The sequence below is a fragment of the Plectropomus leopardus genome, chromosome 17 (assembly GCF_026936395.1).
Source record: "Plectropomus leopardus strain MGB_pleo_1.0 chromosome 17, ASM2693639v1, whole genome shotgun sequence".
Classification (NCBI taxonomy): domain Eukaryota; kingdom Metazoa; phylum Chordata; class Actinopteri; order Perciformes; family Serranidae; genus Plectropomus; species Plectropomus leopardus.
Window position 1 is genome coordinate 10,447,658 of NC_142192.1, and position 21,382 is coordinate 10,469,039.

The 21,382-nt window shown below is 40.9% G+C and overlaps 1 protein-coding gene across 1 annotated transcript in view; it reads left to right on the top strand.

Moving 5' to 3' along the window:
• Positions 1 to 21,382, top strand: part of jarid2b (jumonji and AT-rich interaction domain containing 2b) — a 145,851-nt gene that overhangs the window by 53,134 nt on the left and 71,335 nt on the right. The window contains exon 2 of the mRNA XM_042506788.2: positions 12,864 to 12,990. Coding sequence (XP_042362722.2) covers positions 12,864 to 12,990 — 127 coding nt within the window. The remainder of the gene's footprint in view (positions 1 to 12,863; positions 12,991 to 21,382) is intronic.

The window sequence follows — 21,382 nt, forward strand, 5'->3', positions numbered from 1 at the left end:
TGCTTTGGAACATATTGTGTGTGTGGTTGTATGAACACACACCAAAGTTCAGTGAGTATTCAAGCGCATTATGTCTGATCCAGTAGTATTTTAAGATCCAGTAATGTGATGTGACCAACGCACTTTAGTCGTCTAACACTCCTCCAAATACAAGATAATGTGTCAAGTGTGTTATGGCCAAACTTGGCAAGCTGTAAGTTGGAAAAGCTATAGCCGAGTTTTCATAATATATTACTGCTGTCATATAAAGTAAACTGAGGGAGTCCAATTTTTGTGTTTTACTTGAATCAAAACTTGAAATGCTGCTCCGCAAGTCTATTATTGTAGTTAGTTTTATGATCCTACAGTGCATTGAATGCTCCCAAAACCCATTGCAAGACTCAAAGTGTATTTCCAGTATTTGAAATATGATTTGCTTTTGTTCGTCTCTCCTAACCTGATGATTTAGAAGTCCAGCATCAGAAATAGGAACTTCCTTGTAAGGACAAACAATTTGCTGGATAATATTAGTGTATGTATACACGTATATATGTATACATACATGTGTCACTAAATAACTAAATAAGTTTTTTTTTTTAAGACCAAACGTAAATTTTTGCCTTGCTTTAGTTGCACAAATTCGGCTGCTGTAGTACTTTGGCATATTTGCCTTTAACATCTGTGCTAACCGTTATGCTAATTGAGAAAGGCTATTGTTAACATCAGTACTTACTTGGTTCATAGCTAAATACAACCAATAGCTGGAATCAAGTGTACACAGAGGCTCTGTAGTCTGAACCACCATGAACAAAGACTGCAACGCTTGATTATTATTTTCATTTTGTTTTTTGGCTTTCACAAAAAAAGCCATGGTCTGAACACACCTTCACACAGCTCATAACATATTTGAACAAGCGGGATTAATATTTGCATCCGTCAATGTAAATAACTGTCCTAATATGACTTTTATTATGTGGAAGGGTCTTCATAGTCAGTGTCATATAGACAGCGTGACAATGTAAAGCTTTATTCCTTCGGCTGTATACAATCTGATACCTCATATTTGTGTGTGCAGACCAGCACAGTTGGTGTGTGGAGAAGAGAAGGTTAGAAATGCAGCTCTGTTAAGAGGGTTCAGCAGCAGGGTCTTCTGAGTCTCCCGAGAGAATATCAGGGAGGTGCAGAAGCCATTTCTGCCGCTCCCATGATGAATGACAGCGTGTTGCGTAGCGCTGTCGATCACAACTGTCCACGTGACAGCAGCCAGCAAGCTTGTGTTTGTGTGCATGTGCCTGCAGTGCAGGGGATTGAGTCAAACCTCCGGTCGACGGCAAGTAGCCAAAGTGAAAGTGATATTGTGACAGAGTTGGAGGGTAAGTGTGCTGAATGAGGCTGTTACTACTGAATGGGAGCCATTTGTTATGCAACCTGTCAAATCACAGAGAGAGCACACACACACACATACACACAAGGGTCACTTTATGTTATATTTTAACACATTTCTACTACAAGACTACATTTTAGTCTATTGTGAAACCAGATGTAGCCCAGACCTGCCTGATTTTTTTCTCTTTCAACTGATTTTTTTTCTTTCAACAGTCAGCACTCTCAACCTGCCAAATGTAACTTAAGAATATGAAGAATTTTCCTCAACTGAGCCCTAAAAACCATGGCAACGAGGCTGCGAAACTGACAGAGACACGACTGCAAAGCTGATATCACGCCGTTACTTTAACATTTCACTTTATGAGAGGCACTTAAAATTCCCACAACAACAATTCCACCATCCTTTCTCAGCTTTGTGGCACCGAATGAACAGGAAACTGTTGCTCTGAGCCGTGGCTCTTTACGGTAATGCTCCTCTGGTGCTGTGTGGCGTGTATGCGCTAAGGCTGGAAGCAAACCTGAGGAAACTCTTTTCATGTACTGTTAGATAATCTGTCAATACTACAAGAACTGTCTGTGCTCCAGGAAGCCAGTAAACCAGGAGTCTCCACCATTTTTCAGGCTGAGGGCCCTTTAGCTGATAGCGACATGGAGCAAGGACCCCCTACTACATATGTATAAGTTGTAGAATGTGTTAGTTTAACCCTCTGAATTTTCACTGGTGGATTCTGAGGTGGACAGTATGTCACAGTCTTTCCCGAAAAATTATGCAACAATCCATTGTGATGCACAAGGATGTCCTTACACCAGAACATTTCAATAGTGCCTAACTGTTATAGTGCACCTCGCTGTTATGGACAGGTGCTGCACAGAGAGAAAAAAATAAAGGTGAAAATAGGTGCCGCACAGTTTTTAGCCATCTAACATGATTGCACAAGGATTCATGGCTAACAAACAGCCTGTCATTAATGGTGTGTAGTGTAATTTAAATCTTTGAAACCTTTACAAAATGGCTTGATTTCTTTCAAAAACACGAGAAGAAGGCAATGAGCAACAAAAAAAATGAAAGACAAAAAAAAAAGAAAAAACAAGGGAATTAACTTGGAAAATGTGCTTGAAAACAATAATTCTGTAACATTATAAATACGATTTCCCCCTTTTTTTTTCCCTTTTCCCTTGCCCTAGCTTTTTTTTTTTTTACTACATCTCCTAATGTCTTGCAATTTGTGGAACAGGATGATTTTTTTTTCATCAGTATGTTGTTACTGTGTATTTTCAGACACATTGTTATCTTGAAAAAGAAACTTAAATTATCAAGCATAATTTGTCAGGCCCCCTGCAATAACTGTGAGGGCCCCTAAAGGTCATGGACCTCTGATGAAAAACCAGGCCAAACCAGTTTTGCAGATTATCAAGGGTTTTAGAATGATTCCGAGTTTCGTATTTATTACTTATTTTTCTATTTTTTAGCATTACTGATTAACACTTTCTATTAGTTTTAAAGACATTTCTCAAAGTTCATAAAAGATGTCGCTAAAATTTGGTGAACAGATGGCCAAAATCATCAATTGGTTGCATTTTGGGTATGGTTGCAGTCAAACAATTGCCTATTTAGACACCAGTATGTTGCATTCATCCTCTAGTAGAAAGCTGGTTCATTCATTTGCCTAAAATCAAATCCTAAAGACAAACATTTTGAGACAAATAAATGAAATACAGCTCTGCAGGTTTAAGAATTCGTCAATGTAAGGTTTGTGTTTGCTGCTGTTTGTGTGTGTAGGGTTAAAGGTCAGAAGAGGGGTCAGCTGGACACAAAGCCAGTGTGGGTGGGCACCCCAGTCAATTTAAACACCTTTATTATGCTGCCAGTTGGGCGTCTTCTACACACATATAGACACACACACACTGGAACCTCAAAGCACTGTGACATTTATTTTTTTCAGTCAAAATAAACTCAGTCACAGTCTGTATTTAAAAGCTCACTCCATCCCCGCTCTCTCTTGCTCTACTTTTTACCAGCCTGATAGCGTTTTATGCTCGACAGGGCTGAATGGCGCTGGCAGTCTGTCACTTATGCATGCTCAGATAGATTCAGACTGTGCGTGCGTGTGTGCGTGAGTGTGCAAATGCAGACAGCTGATATGATTGACAGTAGAGACGCTGGAGGTTTGTGTGTGTGTGTTTGTGACACTGAGCTCAGCAGGAGAGCCCGTCGTGGCCAGGCTGCAGACAGAAGGCATTGTGTTCTCAGGGAGAAACCTTTATCTGCTGCATATGTAGGTACAGGGAGAAAAGGTGGAGGGAGAATGTGGTCACACATCCAATTTCTTGCATGTTGACAATTTCAAAATGGCCCTTTTGAGAGAGGATCTGTCTGGAATAGAGGTGGGAATCAGAGTTACTCACGCTAAGATATCACGATCTGTTGCCTGCAATAACTATAGTATCAGGATCATCAAAAAAAACATCAGGTATGTATACGGCCTGACTGATATATAGGTCAGCCAGTTTTATCAGCTGATATTAGCCTTTTACGGATTTATCGGCTTATATGTTGTCTGATATGAACAACAAAAAGTCAATTTTAAATAGAACATAATTTAGAATAAGATACTTAGAGTAGTTTATGTGTCATTGTTGTCATTTCTGACAACAGAGTTTATTTAAATTTTAAAATAATCTGCCTCGGTTGCATGTCTTTGTCACAAGTATATGATAACCATATGGAAGGGATAACTGTATCTGAAGGATAATTGCTAATACTTGATACATGAATAAAACTATTTGCTCAGGGTTCACAGGTTCACAAAAAAAGTGATGTCACTCCAGGTTTTCAAAGGGTTAAGTCATATACATGATTGCAGCCCTTCAGCCCTTGTAGCATTCCTCTCATTGCCTCTCCTCCTCATCTGCAGATGGAAATGTTCTGGTTCCTTCTGCTCTAAATGTTGGGGCTATCCCAAAGTTTAAAGGGAAGGCCCTCTGGCTGCACACACACACACACACACACACACACACACACACACACACACACACACACACACACACACACACACACACACATTCCGATGCGGTGAGCTTGTGGTGTAATGAGGCGATTATATAGGGCCTCTTGTCCCCGGCAACCCCACAAACCTTGTTCCATTGGCCGATTCTCAGAGCTCCAAGCTGAGCTAAGCATCCGGTCTACTTGAAGCCATGAGGGACACGGGGGACCAGGATGTAGTTAGAATTGGAATGTGAGTTTTGTGAGCGAACACGTGCTTCGTAGTTGAGGAAGTCGGCCTGGTTTTAGCCACTGCGTCAGTTGTTTGCAGATCGTGCTGATGCTAGAACTGCTTGTCACATTTTGTTAGTGCAGAGGTGCTCTTTGGGAAGCAGCGGCCATCATTTACATCAAAAGCAGGCAGTTGGTTCAAAAGTTCCTGGACCAAATTTCAAGTCAGTTTTCTAATGACTCAGTTCTTCTAAAAAAAAAAAATGCTACGTAGATGTTTTTATTTGCATCTTTCACTGGCAGGATTGCTTTGAGCCCTCTGTTATTGTGGAGACATCATTTGGCCTTCTTGTCGCTGCATTGTTTAGGCTTACTTTAATACTTTGCAGTTGCTTTGTTTCTCCGCAGGGTCATAATCAAGATGCCTTACATGTTTCAAATCCACAAATGGTTGCTCATGACCCCAGGAGAGGTTACGGTGATGCATTTAGGAATTGTTATCGCAATCATCTGCACCGCTCATGAACCGTGCGCAGTGATCTCCTCGCAGCTAGTCATCTGGGGCCCATGTGTCGGTGGAAAAGTAAGAAACATCAAGATGTGGAGAAAGGAAGAAAGAGGGTAGTCGTGGGGTAAAGACTGTCCTGACTACTGGATACAATAACCTAAGCTTTGTTAGAATAACATTTCTCCTCCATAGATCCATCCATCCGTCGCTCTGTCCCTCCTCCTAAAGGGAAATGTGTGTTAGAATAACAGATTTTGGGCTGGTTTTGTAGAGCAGATCGCAGCTGGCGCGTGGCCCACATTCCTCTGCCATGACATCCGCACAGTCTGCAGCAGCACGGTGCTATTTTTAGAACAGCCAGCGAGAAGCGCACACACTCACACACAGAGAAATGTACGTATATGAAGATTCCCAAGTGTGTGAATGTTGACATGTGTTAACAGGAGGACCTTTTCTTTTCTTTTTTTTTTACCTACAAAAGAAAATGTATGAACTTGTTGGATGCAATTTTGACTGATTGTAGCTCTGTTACATTGAGGTCTGTGTAGAAATTGTTATATCGGACAATAGATCGTTAAATAAAACTAAAAGTCTTAAAGACGTGAGAAAACTGATTTTATCACCTTTTAAATCTGTGGTTTTCGTCTCTCCTGTACAGTAAGCACCGTCTCGTCTAAGCTGCAGAGCTGACATTAGTGTGGCTTTTTTGTCACACTTACACACACAGAGCCACAGCACAACACAGACGCTCTGTGATGTTCTTAAAGGCGCAGCGGGTGCTTTCTCAATGAGTGGTGTAATAAGCAATCTCACTCACATTTTAAGTTTTTTTTTATCAAAATGCTGGTGAAGTGCTGCTGAATTTTTGGCACAGTGATAATTATGGGTCGACTGATATTGGTTTTTCAGGGCCGATACCGATTATTATTAGTTAATTAGTCCAATAACATATATTTGGAACCGATATGCATTTACAATCTTTCTGCCAGTATTTATAAATTGGAATATAACAAACTCCAACACAGAACTTAAAATGTCTTTAGTATTTGTTTAATCAAAACTGAAACTTCCAAATAATATACAGCAAGTTCCCAGCAACTTTGTTTTCAAGTCAAGTGAAAATATTTTTCACTAATTAATTCACTGTAATTATATACATATATATAATAATTTGTCAGGCCAACAACATGTCGACCGCTAATGATAATCATATAGTCTGTAAAGCGTACTTTTGCACCCCCTAAATAGATTCCCCAGGAATATTATAGTGTGTGGGAGTTAAACATCATCTCCAAGAGGTCAGATCTGATTTTGATGATCTTTTTAAAGTTCAAAATGGGCACACTGTACATCCAGCACTCTTCACCATCCTCCTTCCCTCTGTCTCTCTCTTCCCTCCTTCCAAGTATCTAATACCCCACCCACGGTCTTTTTTTCTGCATCCACTGATACACACAGCCAATGCAATCCACTTGTTTCCTCATCAACTATCCGAGTTATTGGATTTGTCTGCTGTGGGAGAGGATTGTTGAGCAAGGCTGGGGTTATGAAGTGGAACCCGCTCCACTTTTCATCCAGTTAGATGAGCAGATACAGATGCAGTGATGATAGATTAATCCCGCTCAGACTCTTGACTTTTTTTTTTTATCACTGGCAAGCCGCTGCAAGCTTTTTAACATTTGCTCCATTCCTGGAACAGTTTTAAAAGCTCGGTTTATTCACTTGTCTTGGTTGTTCTGTTGACGGTAAAACATTAACTAGCAGAGATGTTTTAAGGGTTTTTATTTTCTTGCACTAAATTTTAATGTGCATATTTTCACTGTAATCCAGCACACTCTCTTAAACCTGAACAACAGAATAGATTGATTTCCGCTGACTTCCAAAATGACATATGACCATCCCTAAAATGACATATTAAGGCTAAATGTTATGGAAAAATCAAATGTCTCAGTGTTTTTGATCATATATATTGATATTGATGATATTGTAGTGTTGACTGTTGGTGCTTTTAATAATAAAATATTGACACAAATATTGATGATAAAAATCACCAGCAATGTGGAAATAATCACTAAGTGGGTAAAGGCAGATAATAAAATGGCTAGAGCAGTCTTGTAAGTTCAGAAAATGACATCTCTTTACTGTAATGCAGCCTTTAAAACCAGGAAAAGACGACATGTACGATATTACCATATGCAAACTCTAACATGATATCTTGTCCCATATCAGGCTATTGATATAACAGCTACTGCTCAGTCTACAACATATATTACCACCCTAACAGTTGCATTTTTAAACACATTCTTAACATTAGAAACCTGTTAAGTTACAAAATGTTTTGTTTACGTTTAGGCAACCAAACAAGCTTGGTTTGTAGCTTAGGGGAAAAAAAGCATGGTGTGGCTTTAAATAATTTTTGCTAACATGATGATATAAGTCACATGATGGACGTGTCATCATATTGTTATTAAATGAAGTCTTCAGGGTGAAAGTCCTGTACCGGTTTGAGCAATCCACCACTCCTCTTAAAACGACATTACGCAGACTTTGTCACTTTTTATACGACATCACCTCACTTCCTCTGCTCCAGTAATAACTACTGCAGTCATTAAAAGGTGTTGCTTTGCATAAACGTATGAATGGGTTGTGATGAGCTACTCACACAGTCGACAGATACAGGTGTTCTTTCAGTGAGAGTGGGCTGTATAATCCTACACTAGAACCGCGGGTAAAGAAAGTAGGAAACACAAACTCCAGCTGGAGATGACATATTCTGAAGCACAAAAGCCAGAATAATGTCAGGAAAATAATTTGAATGTTACTTAGAAACTGCTTCTCAGGTGTGTGTTAGGTAATATTTTCTTCCCTTGGATTCCATCTTATAGAGATGTTTAATAGGAAAAAATATTTAAAGAAGCCCAGTGGGAGGATACTGAGTTGTTTTTTTTCCCAAGCATTTCCTGATTAATCGCATGCACGTATGTGAGAGAGAGAGAAAAAAAGAGGCTTGCTTTTCAAGCACAGTATCCCTATGGATGCATAAAAGGTGTCTGTCTGTGTATTTCTGTGGCTTTTGCAGGTCGGATTACCTGCGTATTCCTTATAGGACTTGGGGGTGGGGTTGCCGGGTGACAGTAGGCACACAGCATTCCTGATGCATCACTTGGTTACACATACACACACACACACACTCGCATGTGCACAGAAAAGGTCCCCGCGCTCATTAGTGGGATTCTACTAGCCTGATGGGAGCTGGTCGGGGTGTAGATGTGTGTGTCAGTGCCAGGTAGCGCTCGGCTGGCATTGCTCTGTGTAAGAGCTCTCTCTAAAGAGCTCTGGCAATACCTCAGAAACACACACACACACACACACACACACACACATGTGCGGCAGACTGCAATGTGTGACTGAGAAACTGAGATGCAACACAATTTGGTCTTATTGCCTATTTGAGTAGATGTTTCCCCTCCTCTGTCATGCTACACTTACCCTCTGGCAGGCAGTGTGAAAGTCTGCGGAGGGATTATTTTATTCCTGTCCGTCAATTCTTTATTTTACACCTGGAAAACACACACACACACACACACACACACACACGGATAGGCAGAAGCAGGCTTTTGTGACTTGAAATCCAGTGAAAGTAGAGGCTTAAAACAGATGGCAAACACCCTCTAAGGTCAGACAAATAGTTAACCTTCCGTTGAGAAAAGGTTGCGGAAACCCATTTAACCGATGATCTGAACTTATGAAGAACTATTAGTGAGGTTTCAGGGTGCAGCAGCTGTAATCGAGCAGAGCTTCAACACTCTTTTCTCCCCAGCTGACGAAGAGTCAGTCAGCATTTTTTCCCCCTGTTTTTTCAGACCTTGTTGCTATGTGTACACAGCGCAGGAAATATCTGTGGCGCGCTGCCAACAACTGAGAGGAAACCAGAGAGAAAGTGAGAGAAAAAGAAGTGCAGATGAACTTTAAGGTCAAATTTTGGGAGGGAAGAGAATTTTCTTCTCAGCGCAGCTGTGTGTTGTGTGTGTGTGTGTGTGTGTGTGTGTGTGTGTGTGTGTGTGTGTGTGTGTGTATCAGGTATAGTTATGGGTACCATAGAAGCTGTGTATATCAGAGTGTTTGTTAACCCAGAGATATATTGTAAATGGTGTGTGTGTATTTGTGTGTTGGTGGCCTTGTGACACACACCGCCAGGGAAAGAGTGCCAGTGAGCTGTCGAGGTAATTGGTGCTTACCTGGCAGGCTTTTGCACATATCCACGCACGTGCACACACACAGAATGGATTAGATGACATTAACTACAGGAGAAAATGGCATAATTGAATACTTGCACAACCTTCCTTGCTAGTGTGTGTGCACATGCACGCTCACATGTGACAGTGTAATGAGGGACTACACACAAAACACACCCTATCAGACTCTGTCAGAGGCTGCAAACCAGCGGTGCACTGAGCGGTCTGCGCGCTCGTGTGTGTGTGTGTGTGTGTGTGTGCTGTATGCAGGGAGATGCGGCTGTCACCCATCAGCTCCATCATGTGCAGACACCTAGCTTTTAATCTTGTCCCTACCCCCACCCTCCCTTTAGCTCCGCTGAGGCCTCATCCCCAAGGCCCCCTGAGCAGACCTGGGAAATCAAAACAAAACTCTGCAAAAGCTTTATTTTTATCTGCTGAAGAGAGAAAAAACACACAAAAGCCAGACAAACAAGCAAAATCTTTAGTCTTGTCAATATTGTCAAAAAATATTAGGAGTTGTGAAATGAATCAAGTGAGAGAATGAGGTTGTATGTTTTTTGTGATTACAGAAAGTTTTCACTGACATGAAAGATCACCAAATGAAGTTGTTTTTCACTTGCAGTCTTGTCTGTTATGACCCACCTGTGGCTTTTAGGTAATCCACTAAGAAACACTGTGCTTCAACCATATCTGGCTCACTGTTGAATTAAACACAACAGTAGTGGTGAGTGACGAGGCAGAGAGCCGTTGCATGAAGCAGATCTGATTTATATGTTTTCCTTGCCCTTACAAATTTCAGTACCTGCACTTGCCAATACTGCATACTAAGCTGATACCACAATGTTAAAATAAAATAAAAAAAATCAATCAATCAATCAATGGCAGTATACCCTCTATGGATGTGAAATGATTGCTATCATTGTTATATGGCATGGCTCAAGTTACACCCTTAACTGGTGGGACTTCCAGTGTAACGTATTGCCAAAATGCTGACACTGTTTAACAGATTGTCTTCACTGCTCTAAAACAGTATTGGCTAGCTGACCGCTTTAGAAAACTCCTGTTTAATCTGGGTGTGAAACTACTTTAACATTTATTAACAAATTATGTGGAATATATCTTGGCAATGTATCCCGAAATTTTCTTGGCAATATTGTATCGATACACCGACATCAAGTATACATTTTTGAATTATTTGAATTATTAATATTGCAAATACAGATTAAATCAATTGCTTTTCCAGTCCACTAGATATCTTTTTGCTGCAATAAAAAAAAGACGAGATGAACAGAAATAAAACTTTATCTAATTAGGTTAAGCAGGTGTTCACAAACAATTCCTTTGAGGACATAATTAGCAGTTGAAAAAAGAAAATCACAATATATTACAACATATTGTATTGCAATACTCAGCATATTGCAAACTGTTTAAATTGCAATAGTATTGTATCATGAATTAAATATTATGATATTATATATATTATGATATATTGTGAGGCCTCTAGTGATTTACACCTCTATCTGGTATTGGATCGGTGCATAGACTCGTGTACGCACCGATTGGCAGTATCTCTGGTATTTCTGATGCTAGCATGTGTATCAGATCAACTCAAGTTTATACCCAAAACATGGTCAACTGACTAAATATTTTCATAAAAATACATGCACCATCTGAAATGTCATCACAGTGTAAGGTCACTGAACTCTTAACACTTTGAAGTACGCACATAGACACATTTGCACACATCCTGTTGTGCTGCTGCTATAATTAGCAGCGAGTTGTCTGCACTGATCAGAAGTCATAATTTATCCATCATAACATCTCTGGTATCTTGTGTGCTTGAATGTGCCTGAATAGAGTGTGCTAGATGTGGAACTGCAGCACTAAAAGAAAGACATTTATAAGCAGTAGTCATTACGGTGGCATTTTATTCACTGGCTGTGGGAGGATGCATAATATTAGGATGAGATTAAGTTTCTCCATTTCACACACTCAGACTGAAATACAGGCTGACACAGACTCAGTGGTGTTACCCCCGGCTATAGTCATCCGAAATCTTCAGTTGATTTTGACTCGTTCTCAATAGAAACTTGGTATTACAGCAGCGATAAAAGATCTTGTAGTAATTATTTTTGTGTGAGGTGGAGGTTTTTTCGAAACACCCTGCGCTGATGTCACCACGATGACCACCAGCCACTCAGCCGAGCTGCCTCTAATGATCCTGAGTCAACCGGATGATCACAACGCGTTCCCACACTCTTCCACATCTGCTTTTTACATTACATTTGACTCAGACAGAAGGAAACGGGCTCACTGGGATGAGCTGACAGGATCCGAAATGCATTGTCTTTACTTCAAATAATTAGCATACATTAGCCTTCTTTTTTTTTTTTGCACAAAGACAGATTGTGTTTTCTTTTCTCAAACCCCACAGCTGAAATCCACTCGCCCCATGGCTTGACGAGAGAAAGCTATTTCCAGTTTCCATTATTTATTAATACCTCTTTGTTGTTGCTCATGTCCTAATCTCATTTCCTTTAGTCATTAGCGTTGTTCGACATCAAACACAGCTGCCAGAGCAATGAGTGTAGGGGAGAGGGGGGAGTACGGTTATTGCTGTTGGACACTTGCTAAAGACCCTTTTAACAATGCTTGTTGCACTGGAGTATTTTTCTATTAAGATGTTAAAATTCTCAATATGAGCAATATAGTGTTTTGAATAAAATGCGGCTTTGATTTCTATACATTGTGCTGTCATGCGTTTGTTGCCCAGATTGAAACTGACTGGCAAAATGTCTCGGGAAAGGACGTGTAGTGTGTGTGACTTCTGGCGACCTCTTTGACAATAACATCTTCTGTCTCTGTCTCACTGGGAGAGATTCGCAACACATGAACTCGCAGTCCCATGATGCCTTTTTCATTTGCTTCCTACCTATTCATCACCCTAACACTCTCCTATCACAGCATTGTGGGGAAGATGCAGTCCTTGGTGCATTGTTATGCAAATGCACAGCCCAGTGTCTAGCTGCAAGCTCATGCTATGTTATGCTAATGTTGTGTCATGTGAATGTCATGATGTAGCGAGAACCGGAACAATATGAAAGGAATGATACAAAACTTTGTTGTCGGTTTCTCTTTTCCAAAGTTGTCATAACTTTTCATGGGTGGAAATGGACAGTCTGTGTTGACATGAGCTTGTTAGGTTTTGTTATGTCTTGGACGTCTCAACACAGCTGGCCTGTAAGTCACACTTTCATGGGCTTGCTATTGTCTGACAACAGAAACAAAGGCAAAAGCTCATTATAAACATCACTCTGACTTTCAGACTCGCAGGCTAGATGAATGGGCTGTTGTCTGTCCTCAAGTTTATATTTTTCAAAAAAAATAAAAGGATAATTCAGAACTGCTTTTTGGCCCAAGCACCAGAGATTTACTTTCACACAAGTGCAGAAATATGGTTTTTTTTGCAGATGATGAAAGAAACAACCGTCTGTGTTTGTACTGACCCATTCTCTCTCTCTGGATGTTTCCACAGGATGACAGTGATGGGATCCCGTGGTCAGAGGAGCGGGTTATGCGAAAGGTGCTTTACCTCTCCCTAAAGGAGTTTAGGACTGCACAGAAACGGCAGCTGGATGGTGACGGAACCCCAAACTCCAATGGTAAGTTGTTATCCATGCTCTTAATGCTGAGGAACAGCACCACTGTGCATCCCATCCCTTCTTCCAGTGGATTTGTATTGGGAAAGATACTGATATAAATATCAGAGGCGTATATTTGTAGCTGTCCATTTTGCCACTATGATACTGGTAAATTGGTAGTTTAGTGTATTAAATACTGCATGGCCAATAATAGGAAATAAACCAAACTGACCAGATTTTTTCAATTTACTGGAATACAGTAATAATGACAAAAGTTATAGTGATTAGTCTGCAGTACCCTACAAGTTAAGACTGAAGTTAGATGTTTGAACATGCAATACCATTGCATGCCAGTCTTAGAACATAATTTACAATTTCTTTCTTAAAAGAAGACCTACAATGCATTTTTTAGGTTCATACTTGTATCTGGGGTTTCTACTTATGTTTACCTGCTTTAATGTTCAAAAAACACTTAATTTTCTGTGCTAGAACATCTGTAACCACCCACTGTCTGTAAAGGTATCTTTTAGCACCTGTCTCTTTAACCGCCCCTCCTAAAATAGCCCAGTCTGCTCTTATTGGTTAGCTTTTTAGGGTCTTAAATATCTCAGCGTCTCTGCACCATCATTGCTGCCGGGATATAGCTGTAAACAAGTGTAGCAGCAATTAGCAATATGCAAAATCCCCAAGAAAAGCTAAGCTCAACCATTATCTTCACATCCGCACATGTTCCAGCAGAAATGCAATCCTAAAATAGGGCAGAAATTACAACGTTAGCAACCAAAATTACATGTTTCCCTGTTGTTAGCATGTAGCTACATGTAGCAGGGTACTTACAGATGGGGAATTACTGTAACAGAGTTACATTACAGCTGCACTTCCTACCGTGAAAAATCACTAATCAAAGCTTCTTAATTAAAATCTTTACAACCGGACATACTCGAACAGGAGTATGATCCATAATCCAAAGTTAACAACATTAGCAACAAAGTCTACATGTTTCCTGATGTTAGCATGTAGCTACATGCAATGTATGTGATGTAAATACTTGTAGTAGCGTACCTGATGCAGATGAACACATAAAGAAATCACCATGAGCTAACATCAACAAAACATTGGAAATTACAATTGAGATTACTTTGGAGTATTCAGAACTGAAGCCATAAGTTTTTGCTCACAGAGATTACTTTTACATACATTTATCCTATTATTGGAAACATTGTGAAATAATATATAAAACCAAAAATAAGACAAAGCATATTAGGTCCCATTTATGGTGGAGATCAGTTTCGACTCAATGGATGAAAAACAATTCTGTCTGTCACTGATCACACACTTGGAAATCTTTCTGAGGTAAATTTTAAATGGAATATAATGAATTACATCTCTTGTGGCATACTGTAAACAGCCCCTGCAACAATTAAAGGATATTTTGAAATGCAGTAATCTGACATGTTGAAAACTTTTGCTTTGTTTTGACGAAAAGAAAGCAAAGAAACTGCTGCACTAGCATCTTGCGGAGTGAATGTCAGAGCTGCCAGTTTTGTCTGGCTTGGCTGACATTAGCGTCTCAGTCTGGCCCTTCATTCCTTTAATTGAAGGCGACAGTTTTATTAGTCTGTTTGTAAGTGGAGCCTGAGCATGTTTACTTTGACGACGGAACCCGATTTTACTTAACGGGGAGAGAATCCAGTGAGAACAGTTGATCAAGGACTCTCATTTTCCTTTTGTTGTGGGTCAGCGGGCAGTGAGCTGCAGTCTTTCACTCTGCTGGTTTAGTGTCACATCCTCAAAGGAACCCTTGAACTGAAAGCATTTCCCACTAGTTTTCAAATGTTGTTTACGCATCAAACAGAGGGACTCTGAAGAGGTCTGCCACAATGCCACACACAAAGAAAACCCAGTGTAGACGTGTTGTTAATCTTTTCCAGCTCGGACATTTACACTCATTAAAACACGGACTAATAGAAACCCCGACACAAATTAATACTTGAAGTTGCTTAGTTAGACAGAAATCCAATTCCAGGTGGAAGCTCACTACAGTAACAGTTACGGGATTTTGCTGTTAGGCCGTGTAAACCTGAAACAACACAAGAAGAGTGAAAGCACAGGGGGATGAACGGCTTGTTTTGAACCAAGCTGCCACCATGTCTTTGTTTGACACTGGTGCTCCAACACAAAACAGCCCTCTGCCAGCCAACAGCGGAGATTTTGAACTTCACACGTGCCTCAGAAGCTATTCTCAGCTGACATTAACACAGCCCAGACACCGAAAGAAAGGAAACAGGAGGAAAAAAGAGCCTCTGAAAGTTCACGCCCAGCCAAAGAAGCCAGCCAGTCATCCAGCTTAGCAGAGAGGCAGACGGGCAGACAGACAGCAGGGAAGTCTCTTTTGAAATGTAGCTTATCTTTTATACCTTTTTTTCGTCCCTATTTTTCTTCTTTATTGTATATTTTTTCACACCTTCATTTCTTCCCTCTCCGTCTGTGCCGAGTGCCCCCCTCCTCTCGCTGTAGCTAGTATATCTCCGTGTGTCTGTCTGACATCTCATAGCTGCCACTCCAGAACTCCTCAGGGCCTTTTAAGCCGCCGCGGGTAGCTGACCTTATCGCCTGAATAAAAATGACTCATTAGAAAGCGTCGGCGGCCCGTCGTGCCGGGGGTAACGACAGCAGCCCGCACTGACACAAAAGGGAGCCGGGCTGAATAGACGGGCCCCGCTGTTTTAGAGCACCATGGGTTAGCGAGGCTTTGGAGGTTGTACGAGCGGCACAGTTTCCCGTCTCGCATAGACGTTGTGGTGAAACGGTCAGCCATTTTGGAAGATCACACTCAGCGTGCGTTACATCCTGAATGGGCAGCTCCTGCTGTTTTAGAGGACTGTGGGTTACAGAGACTGGGCTTATGTTAGGGCCAGACATGTGCCACAGTTTTCACTCTCACACTGGTATTATTATGAAACTGTCAGCCATTTTGGAGAGACAGACCACGCATGTACATGATCCTTGAATATATCATAAATGGAGTTGGAGAAAACGAGAAGTTAGAAATTAGTGTTGTATGGAAATGATTAGTGGGTTAATGGATTATAAATCTTTTCTAACTGTTAAAATGCATAAGCAAAAATATCAGACGTTTGCTGGTTTCAGCTTGTGAAAGGTGAACTTTTTTGTTTTTAGTGTTGTTGGATGCAATAAGCTATGATAAAATATCATCCTGGGTTCTGTGGAATTATGATGGGCATTTTTAGGGGTTTTTTTTCCACAACATTTGTTCAAATATTGTGTAGAAAATACATGCAAACATGTACTGTATGAAATAATGGATCTTGACATCATTCATTGGTTTGTTGGCCATCACCATCTTGGTTTTCGGAGCCAGAAGTGAGTGTATAATGGGGCTGTGGAGGTGTGAGGGGTGGATTTGAGTTATTAGCCCCTTTTACACAGAGGCTGAGCTATAAAGCCACTACAAAATCCCGTCTTTACATCACCTTTGCATTTTTACACAGAACCAAACAGCTGCATCATGCTGCTCCAGTGTGTAATTTTTGATAGCATGCCGGTATCGCTGAAACAAAAGAGGTGTGATGTTTAACAGAACAACGTATGCCTCTCATGTGACATGTAACATACACGTCAGCAGCGCTTTATAAACAATAACAATGGCTTAACATAGTATTAAGATTTGTTTACCTTCTCTGTTATAAGGCGGCTGATCGTGTCCTCTGCTCGGAATGTAAGGAGCTCCCATATCTCAGTTTTCCCAATTTGTGGGCATTTACGGCTGCTCCTCTCCTTCTTCTTCTTCTCTGAGTAAGCCGCTAACTGCTATTAGCTGCAGTGGGTCACACACATAACATGTCATCAAAGCGTCACACCTGTCCTGCCAATTGTCAATACTGCCAGCTACACTGTTTCTGCAGACATTGTTTCGGCACTGTTACCACCTCCAATGGTGGATTAAAGGCAAGACCCCTCTGTCTTCCCGTACCGCAGTTGTACCGTTTATACAGAATGGCGAGGCGGCAGGACAGTGCAGTATCCCCGCCTTGAACAGACAGCGTAAAAGGGACTACAGACTGTAGTGGCGCCTCACAGACAGCCCTTCACTGAAGCGGCCCTGCCCTTCAAAATGCGTAACTTAAAACCTGAACAAAATGTGAACAAGTGAGTTATATAAAAACTCACCCCCTGTACAGTTGTCATTTCTATTGTAAAATTTGGGATTTTCTCGTTTCACTTTTTGGCACTTTCGCATTGGCTTAATTTTTTCAGCCTCAGGGGTTGCCGCCTGGGTGTAACAAACTAAAAATTATTTTCATTATAAATTGTTCTGCTGATTTTTCTCAAGTAATTTAGTTGTTTGTTCTTTTTTAAACAAAAATCAGAATAGCCCCAAACTCCATTATATTTTCCTTAACCTCATAGTAGACCAAGAAACCAGAAAATATCTACATGTGAGAAGCTTGCACCAGAATATTGTTGCCATTGGGGGAAAAAAAATTGTAAGCTATATACAGAATCTGTTCCAAATCGAGGCAAAGTCCTGTATATTTCCAGATAAGTATCCACCATTTCAGGAAATAAGTGTTATCTAAGTGAAGGTGGTTTCAGCAATACCTCCTTAAAGCAGCATTGACTCCCTCCCCACATACCTCCATCCAGCCTCTCCTTCTCTCCTCCTCTTCTCTCCGTCACAGTGTGGCAGCAGTAGCTATCTGTTTTAAAGGGGGTGTGGCAGACTGTCAGTCAGCTGCATGTGTGTCCGTGTTTGTGTGTGTCAGCGTACCTCCCCCACCCACCCAGCCTTCTCCCTGCCTATAGCCCGCAATCATGCCATCTCCCCGAGCCACTTTACCTCTCGCTGTTGGCAGCCGTCCATCTCTGTGTCCATCACACTTCCTGCTTCTCCCGCTCGCCTCCTGCATTATTTAACAAATGACATTATGCCCTTCTGCGTCCCGGCTTCCGCTTGCTCACCCACTCGCCCTTCTCCCGCTCCATCGCAACCTCATTCTTCCTCCTGTCCCCCTTCATCCTGTCTGTCCTTCCGGTTGTCTCTCCCCCGATGCAGGGTTTCATTACACATCAATAGGACTCTGGTTACTGCCTTTCTCCGCAAGCTCCTGTCTCCTCTCTCCCTCCCGCTGCTCAATCTCCTCGATTATGTATCTCCACATCCCCTCGCTCCCCTCTCGCCATTCTTTTTCCCTCCATCCGTCTCCCTTTTTCACACCATCTCCCTCCCCTCTGCTTTGTCCTTCCTGTCCTGTCTTAACTACCTACAGTATCTGTCAGCCAAACCCTCCCTTTTTTTCTCATTCTTCCTCCATTGCCGCCCTCCCTTCCTGTTTCCCAGCCTCCCTTGCCAGTTCTCCGAATCATTACAGCTGCATCTTCCTCCTGCACCTCCTTACATCACCATCTCTCCCTGCTAGACTCGTCCATACCTCTCCTCTCCCCCCTGCTATCCTCTCCTTCCCTCCCTCTCCATTTCCCTGAGTGCCGTTGATGGAGGAGCTGGCTGCTGGCCAAAAACCAGAAGGGGCTGAAGAGAGAGGGCTCCCCTGTTTGCCCATTTCTCTAACTGTCCCCTCTCTTTCTCCTCCTGTCTGTTTGCCCGTCTTGAGACCTGCCGTTCCTACTTCTTTTTTTTTTTTTTATGCATGTCGTCCCCTTTCCTTCAGTGCTGGCTCTGCTGTCACTCTGCTGTCTGTCTGCATTTCCCATGCCGCCAGCCCTTTGCGTGGCCGGAGTGTCAGCCGTGGCAGCTAAAACACTGTGCGGGCCCTCTATTTTCTCTCTGGAATACCAGCAGAGGGATTGATGGAAAGTAGGATAAAAGGAGATGAATAAGACAACCGCAGTAGCTGAGTGAGGGGGACTTTAGGTATCGAATAAAAAAAAAATGAGACTGCATCTATTCAGTCCTCGCATGCTCTTTTTACGCAACAGCTCGAGCCATTACAGAGCCCCATCTTTCCCTTTGATGCTTCACATTTTACTGCTTTGAACTGTGCAAAGCACATGTTTCTGAACTGCACATTGTTGTATGGTTTTGTTCTGGCTTGCGGTAAGTGTCATGCAACGCTGTCGGGTCCGGTTTTGGAGGGAAGAGCAATATATTTGGAGCTATTTTGAATCCTCTTGCCAGGCAGTCAATTAGCAGTATGTGCTTTTACTCTGAAAAGCTTCTGGGAATGGATACTACGGGGAATTTCCCTTAAATAAAACTACCCATTGTTTCTTTTTATATTATCCTGCAATTTTAATTGTATACAGGCACAGAGGATTACTTGAACAAAGGGCATGGGAGAGAATGTTAGTGCTCTTGTTCAGAGAGGGAAAGGGAGATTAAAGTCTTGTATAACATTAGAGTTCCAACTGCAAATTGTACAGAATTGTCCACTTATGAGGAGGAAGTCAAAACACAGATTACTTTATATTCACTAACCTGAGAATTTTATAATTGCTTTATATATATGTTGTTGCTGGGGTTTTTTTTGACATTTTTTTTTATAGAAAAACACTTTGGGCAAGTTTTTTTTTCTTTAATTTTTCAAAGGCATGTAAAATTGGCCAAAATTATTTGGCCAAATTTTTGATGGCCATTGTACACATGATATGAGATGCTGAAATTATGATTTAAAAGAGTTGAATCTTGTATGTTTGAAAAATGCCAGGCAATCGGGAATAGTAACGATTTTCGGTCCTTGAAAAGTCTTGGGAAAGTTCTGAAATTTTGTCCATGCCAATGTGTGGAAACACTGTATATTGACCCCTGTGCATTAGGTACGGCATTGCACTCATTTTCTCATTAAGCCTGTGTTTGTAAGTATAATCGAGAATAACGATCAACCGAGTATTGGCTGCGATATTCAGCGTTTTGTTTAATCAGATAGCCAATAAAATAAATCAATGAGAAATGCTGTACTTTGGCTCAGATGCCACCGCCTGTCTCTGTCAATGGTCACCACTCTCAGCCACTGGTGCTGCTCTGGTGAGTGTGCCGAGCTGTGTGTGTGTGTAAGGCCGCATATATTACTGACTTTATAATAAACATTACAATCCAATACAATGAAGATTCAATAACAGCTAGTGTTTCGACTGGTATTGTGCTGCCATTAATAAAAGTAGTTACCAGAGGTCTAATGTAATGAAGTAATAATACTGTATTGAGAGTACCTATATTTAACTTAGAGATTGTATATTTCTGTCAACTTTCACTTTTACTCCACTACATCTCCTTAATAAAATGTAAACTTTTACCCTAATACATTTCCATGAAGCCTGTTAGTTACTACAAAACAGGAAAGGAAGGGAGTAGGGAGGAAGGAAGAGGGCATGGACACACAAATGCAGGAATGGGAGAGAAGAAAATTGATTTGTGTTCTTTAAATTTCTTTTCTTTTCTATTACAGCATTTATTTGTACTTTTACTTTCAGTACATAAGTACATCTAATAACATGAATTTACTTTTGATACTTAAGTTAATATAAGATACTGTAAGAGTTTTACTCAAGTAATATTTTAAAACATGAGATTAACTTCTACTGTAGTAATTTTCTGGTGAGATATTTGTACTTTTAGTAAAGTATGGCCTTCAGGTACTTCATCCACCATTGGTAGTTACTGGACATAACCTCAGTTGCATTAGTATGAGAACTGCAAGGTGGGAAAGAGTTACAGAAGAAGCGCCTAGATGCGAGATGTGACCAGATTATTGTAGTTTGTATCCCTAATGTGCTGATGCACATTCAGTCTGCGTTGGACCCTTTGAGTCAGCCGTCACTCTTGTTTTTCTCTGTTAGTAAAAACTTCCGTCTGCAGTTTAGTTCGTACACTTCTCTGACAAAGTAAGTAACTGCAGAGCAACACTGGGCTTCATGACCAAAGAGACGTTTTGTTTTGCATCAAAACTCTCCTCTCTGTCTGGGAAGATGTGCTGAAGAAAAGGTCTAAAAGTGCACTTGGCTTCTGGAAGTGTTGTACAACACCAGGGAAGGCAGACTACAAAAAATGCAAAGCTGTCAGCATGGAGAGAGCAATGGTTCTACTTATAATGTTGAAAAATGTTCTTTTTCAGCATTAAACATTAAACATTTACCATATACTTTAAAGCACTTTAACAAAGTTTTGTGTCGGAGTTTGTCTTATTCTTAGTGTTGACACTGAGATTTTCAATTTCAATGAAAATATATATCCAAATATTTGTTATGGCTCTTCTCAATTACTTATTATTAAGAAATGGGTCAAGAAGGTATGTTTTCATAAAAAAAGGTGTTTTTTTAAGATTTATTTTTGGTCATTTTTATAGAAATAAACTTTGGGCAGGTTTTTTTCTTTCAAAGGCATGTTTTCTTTAAAAATGGCCAAAATGACACTATTTATAATAGTAAGAAACTATTT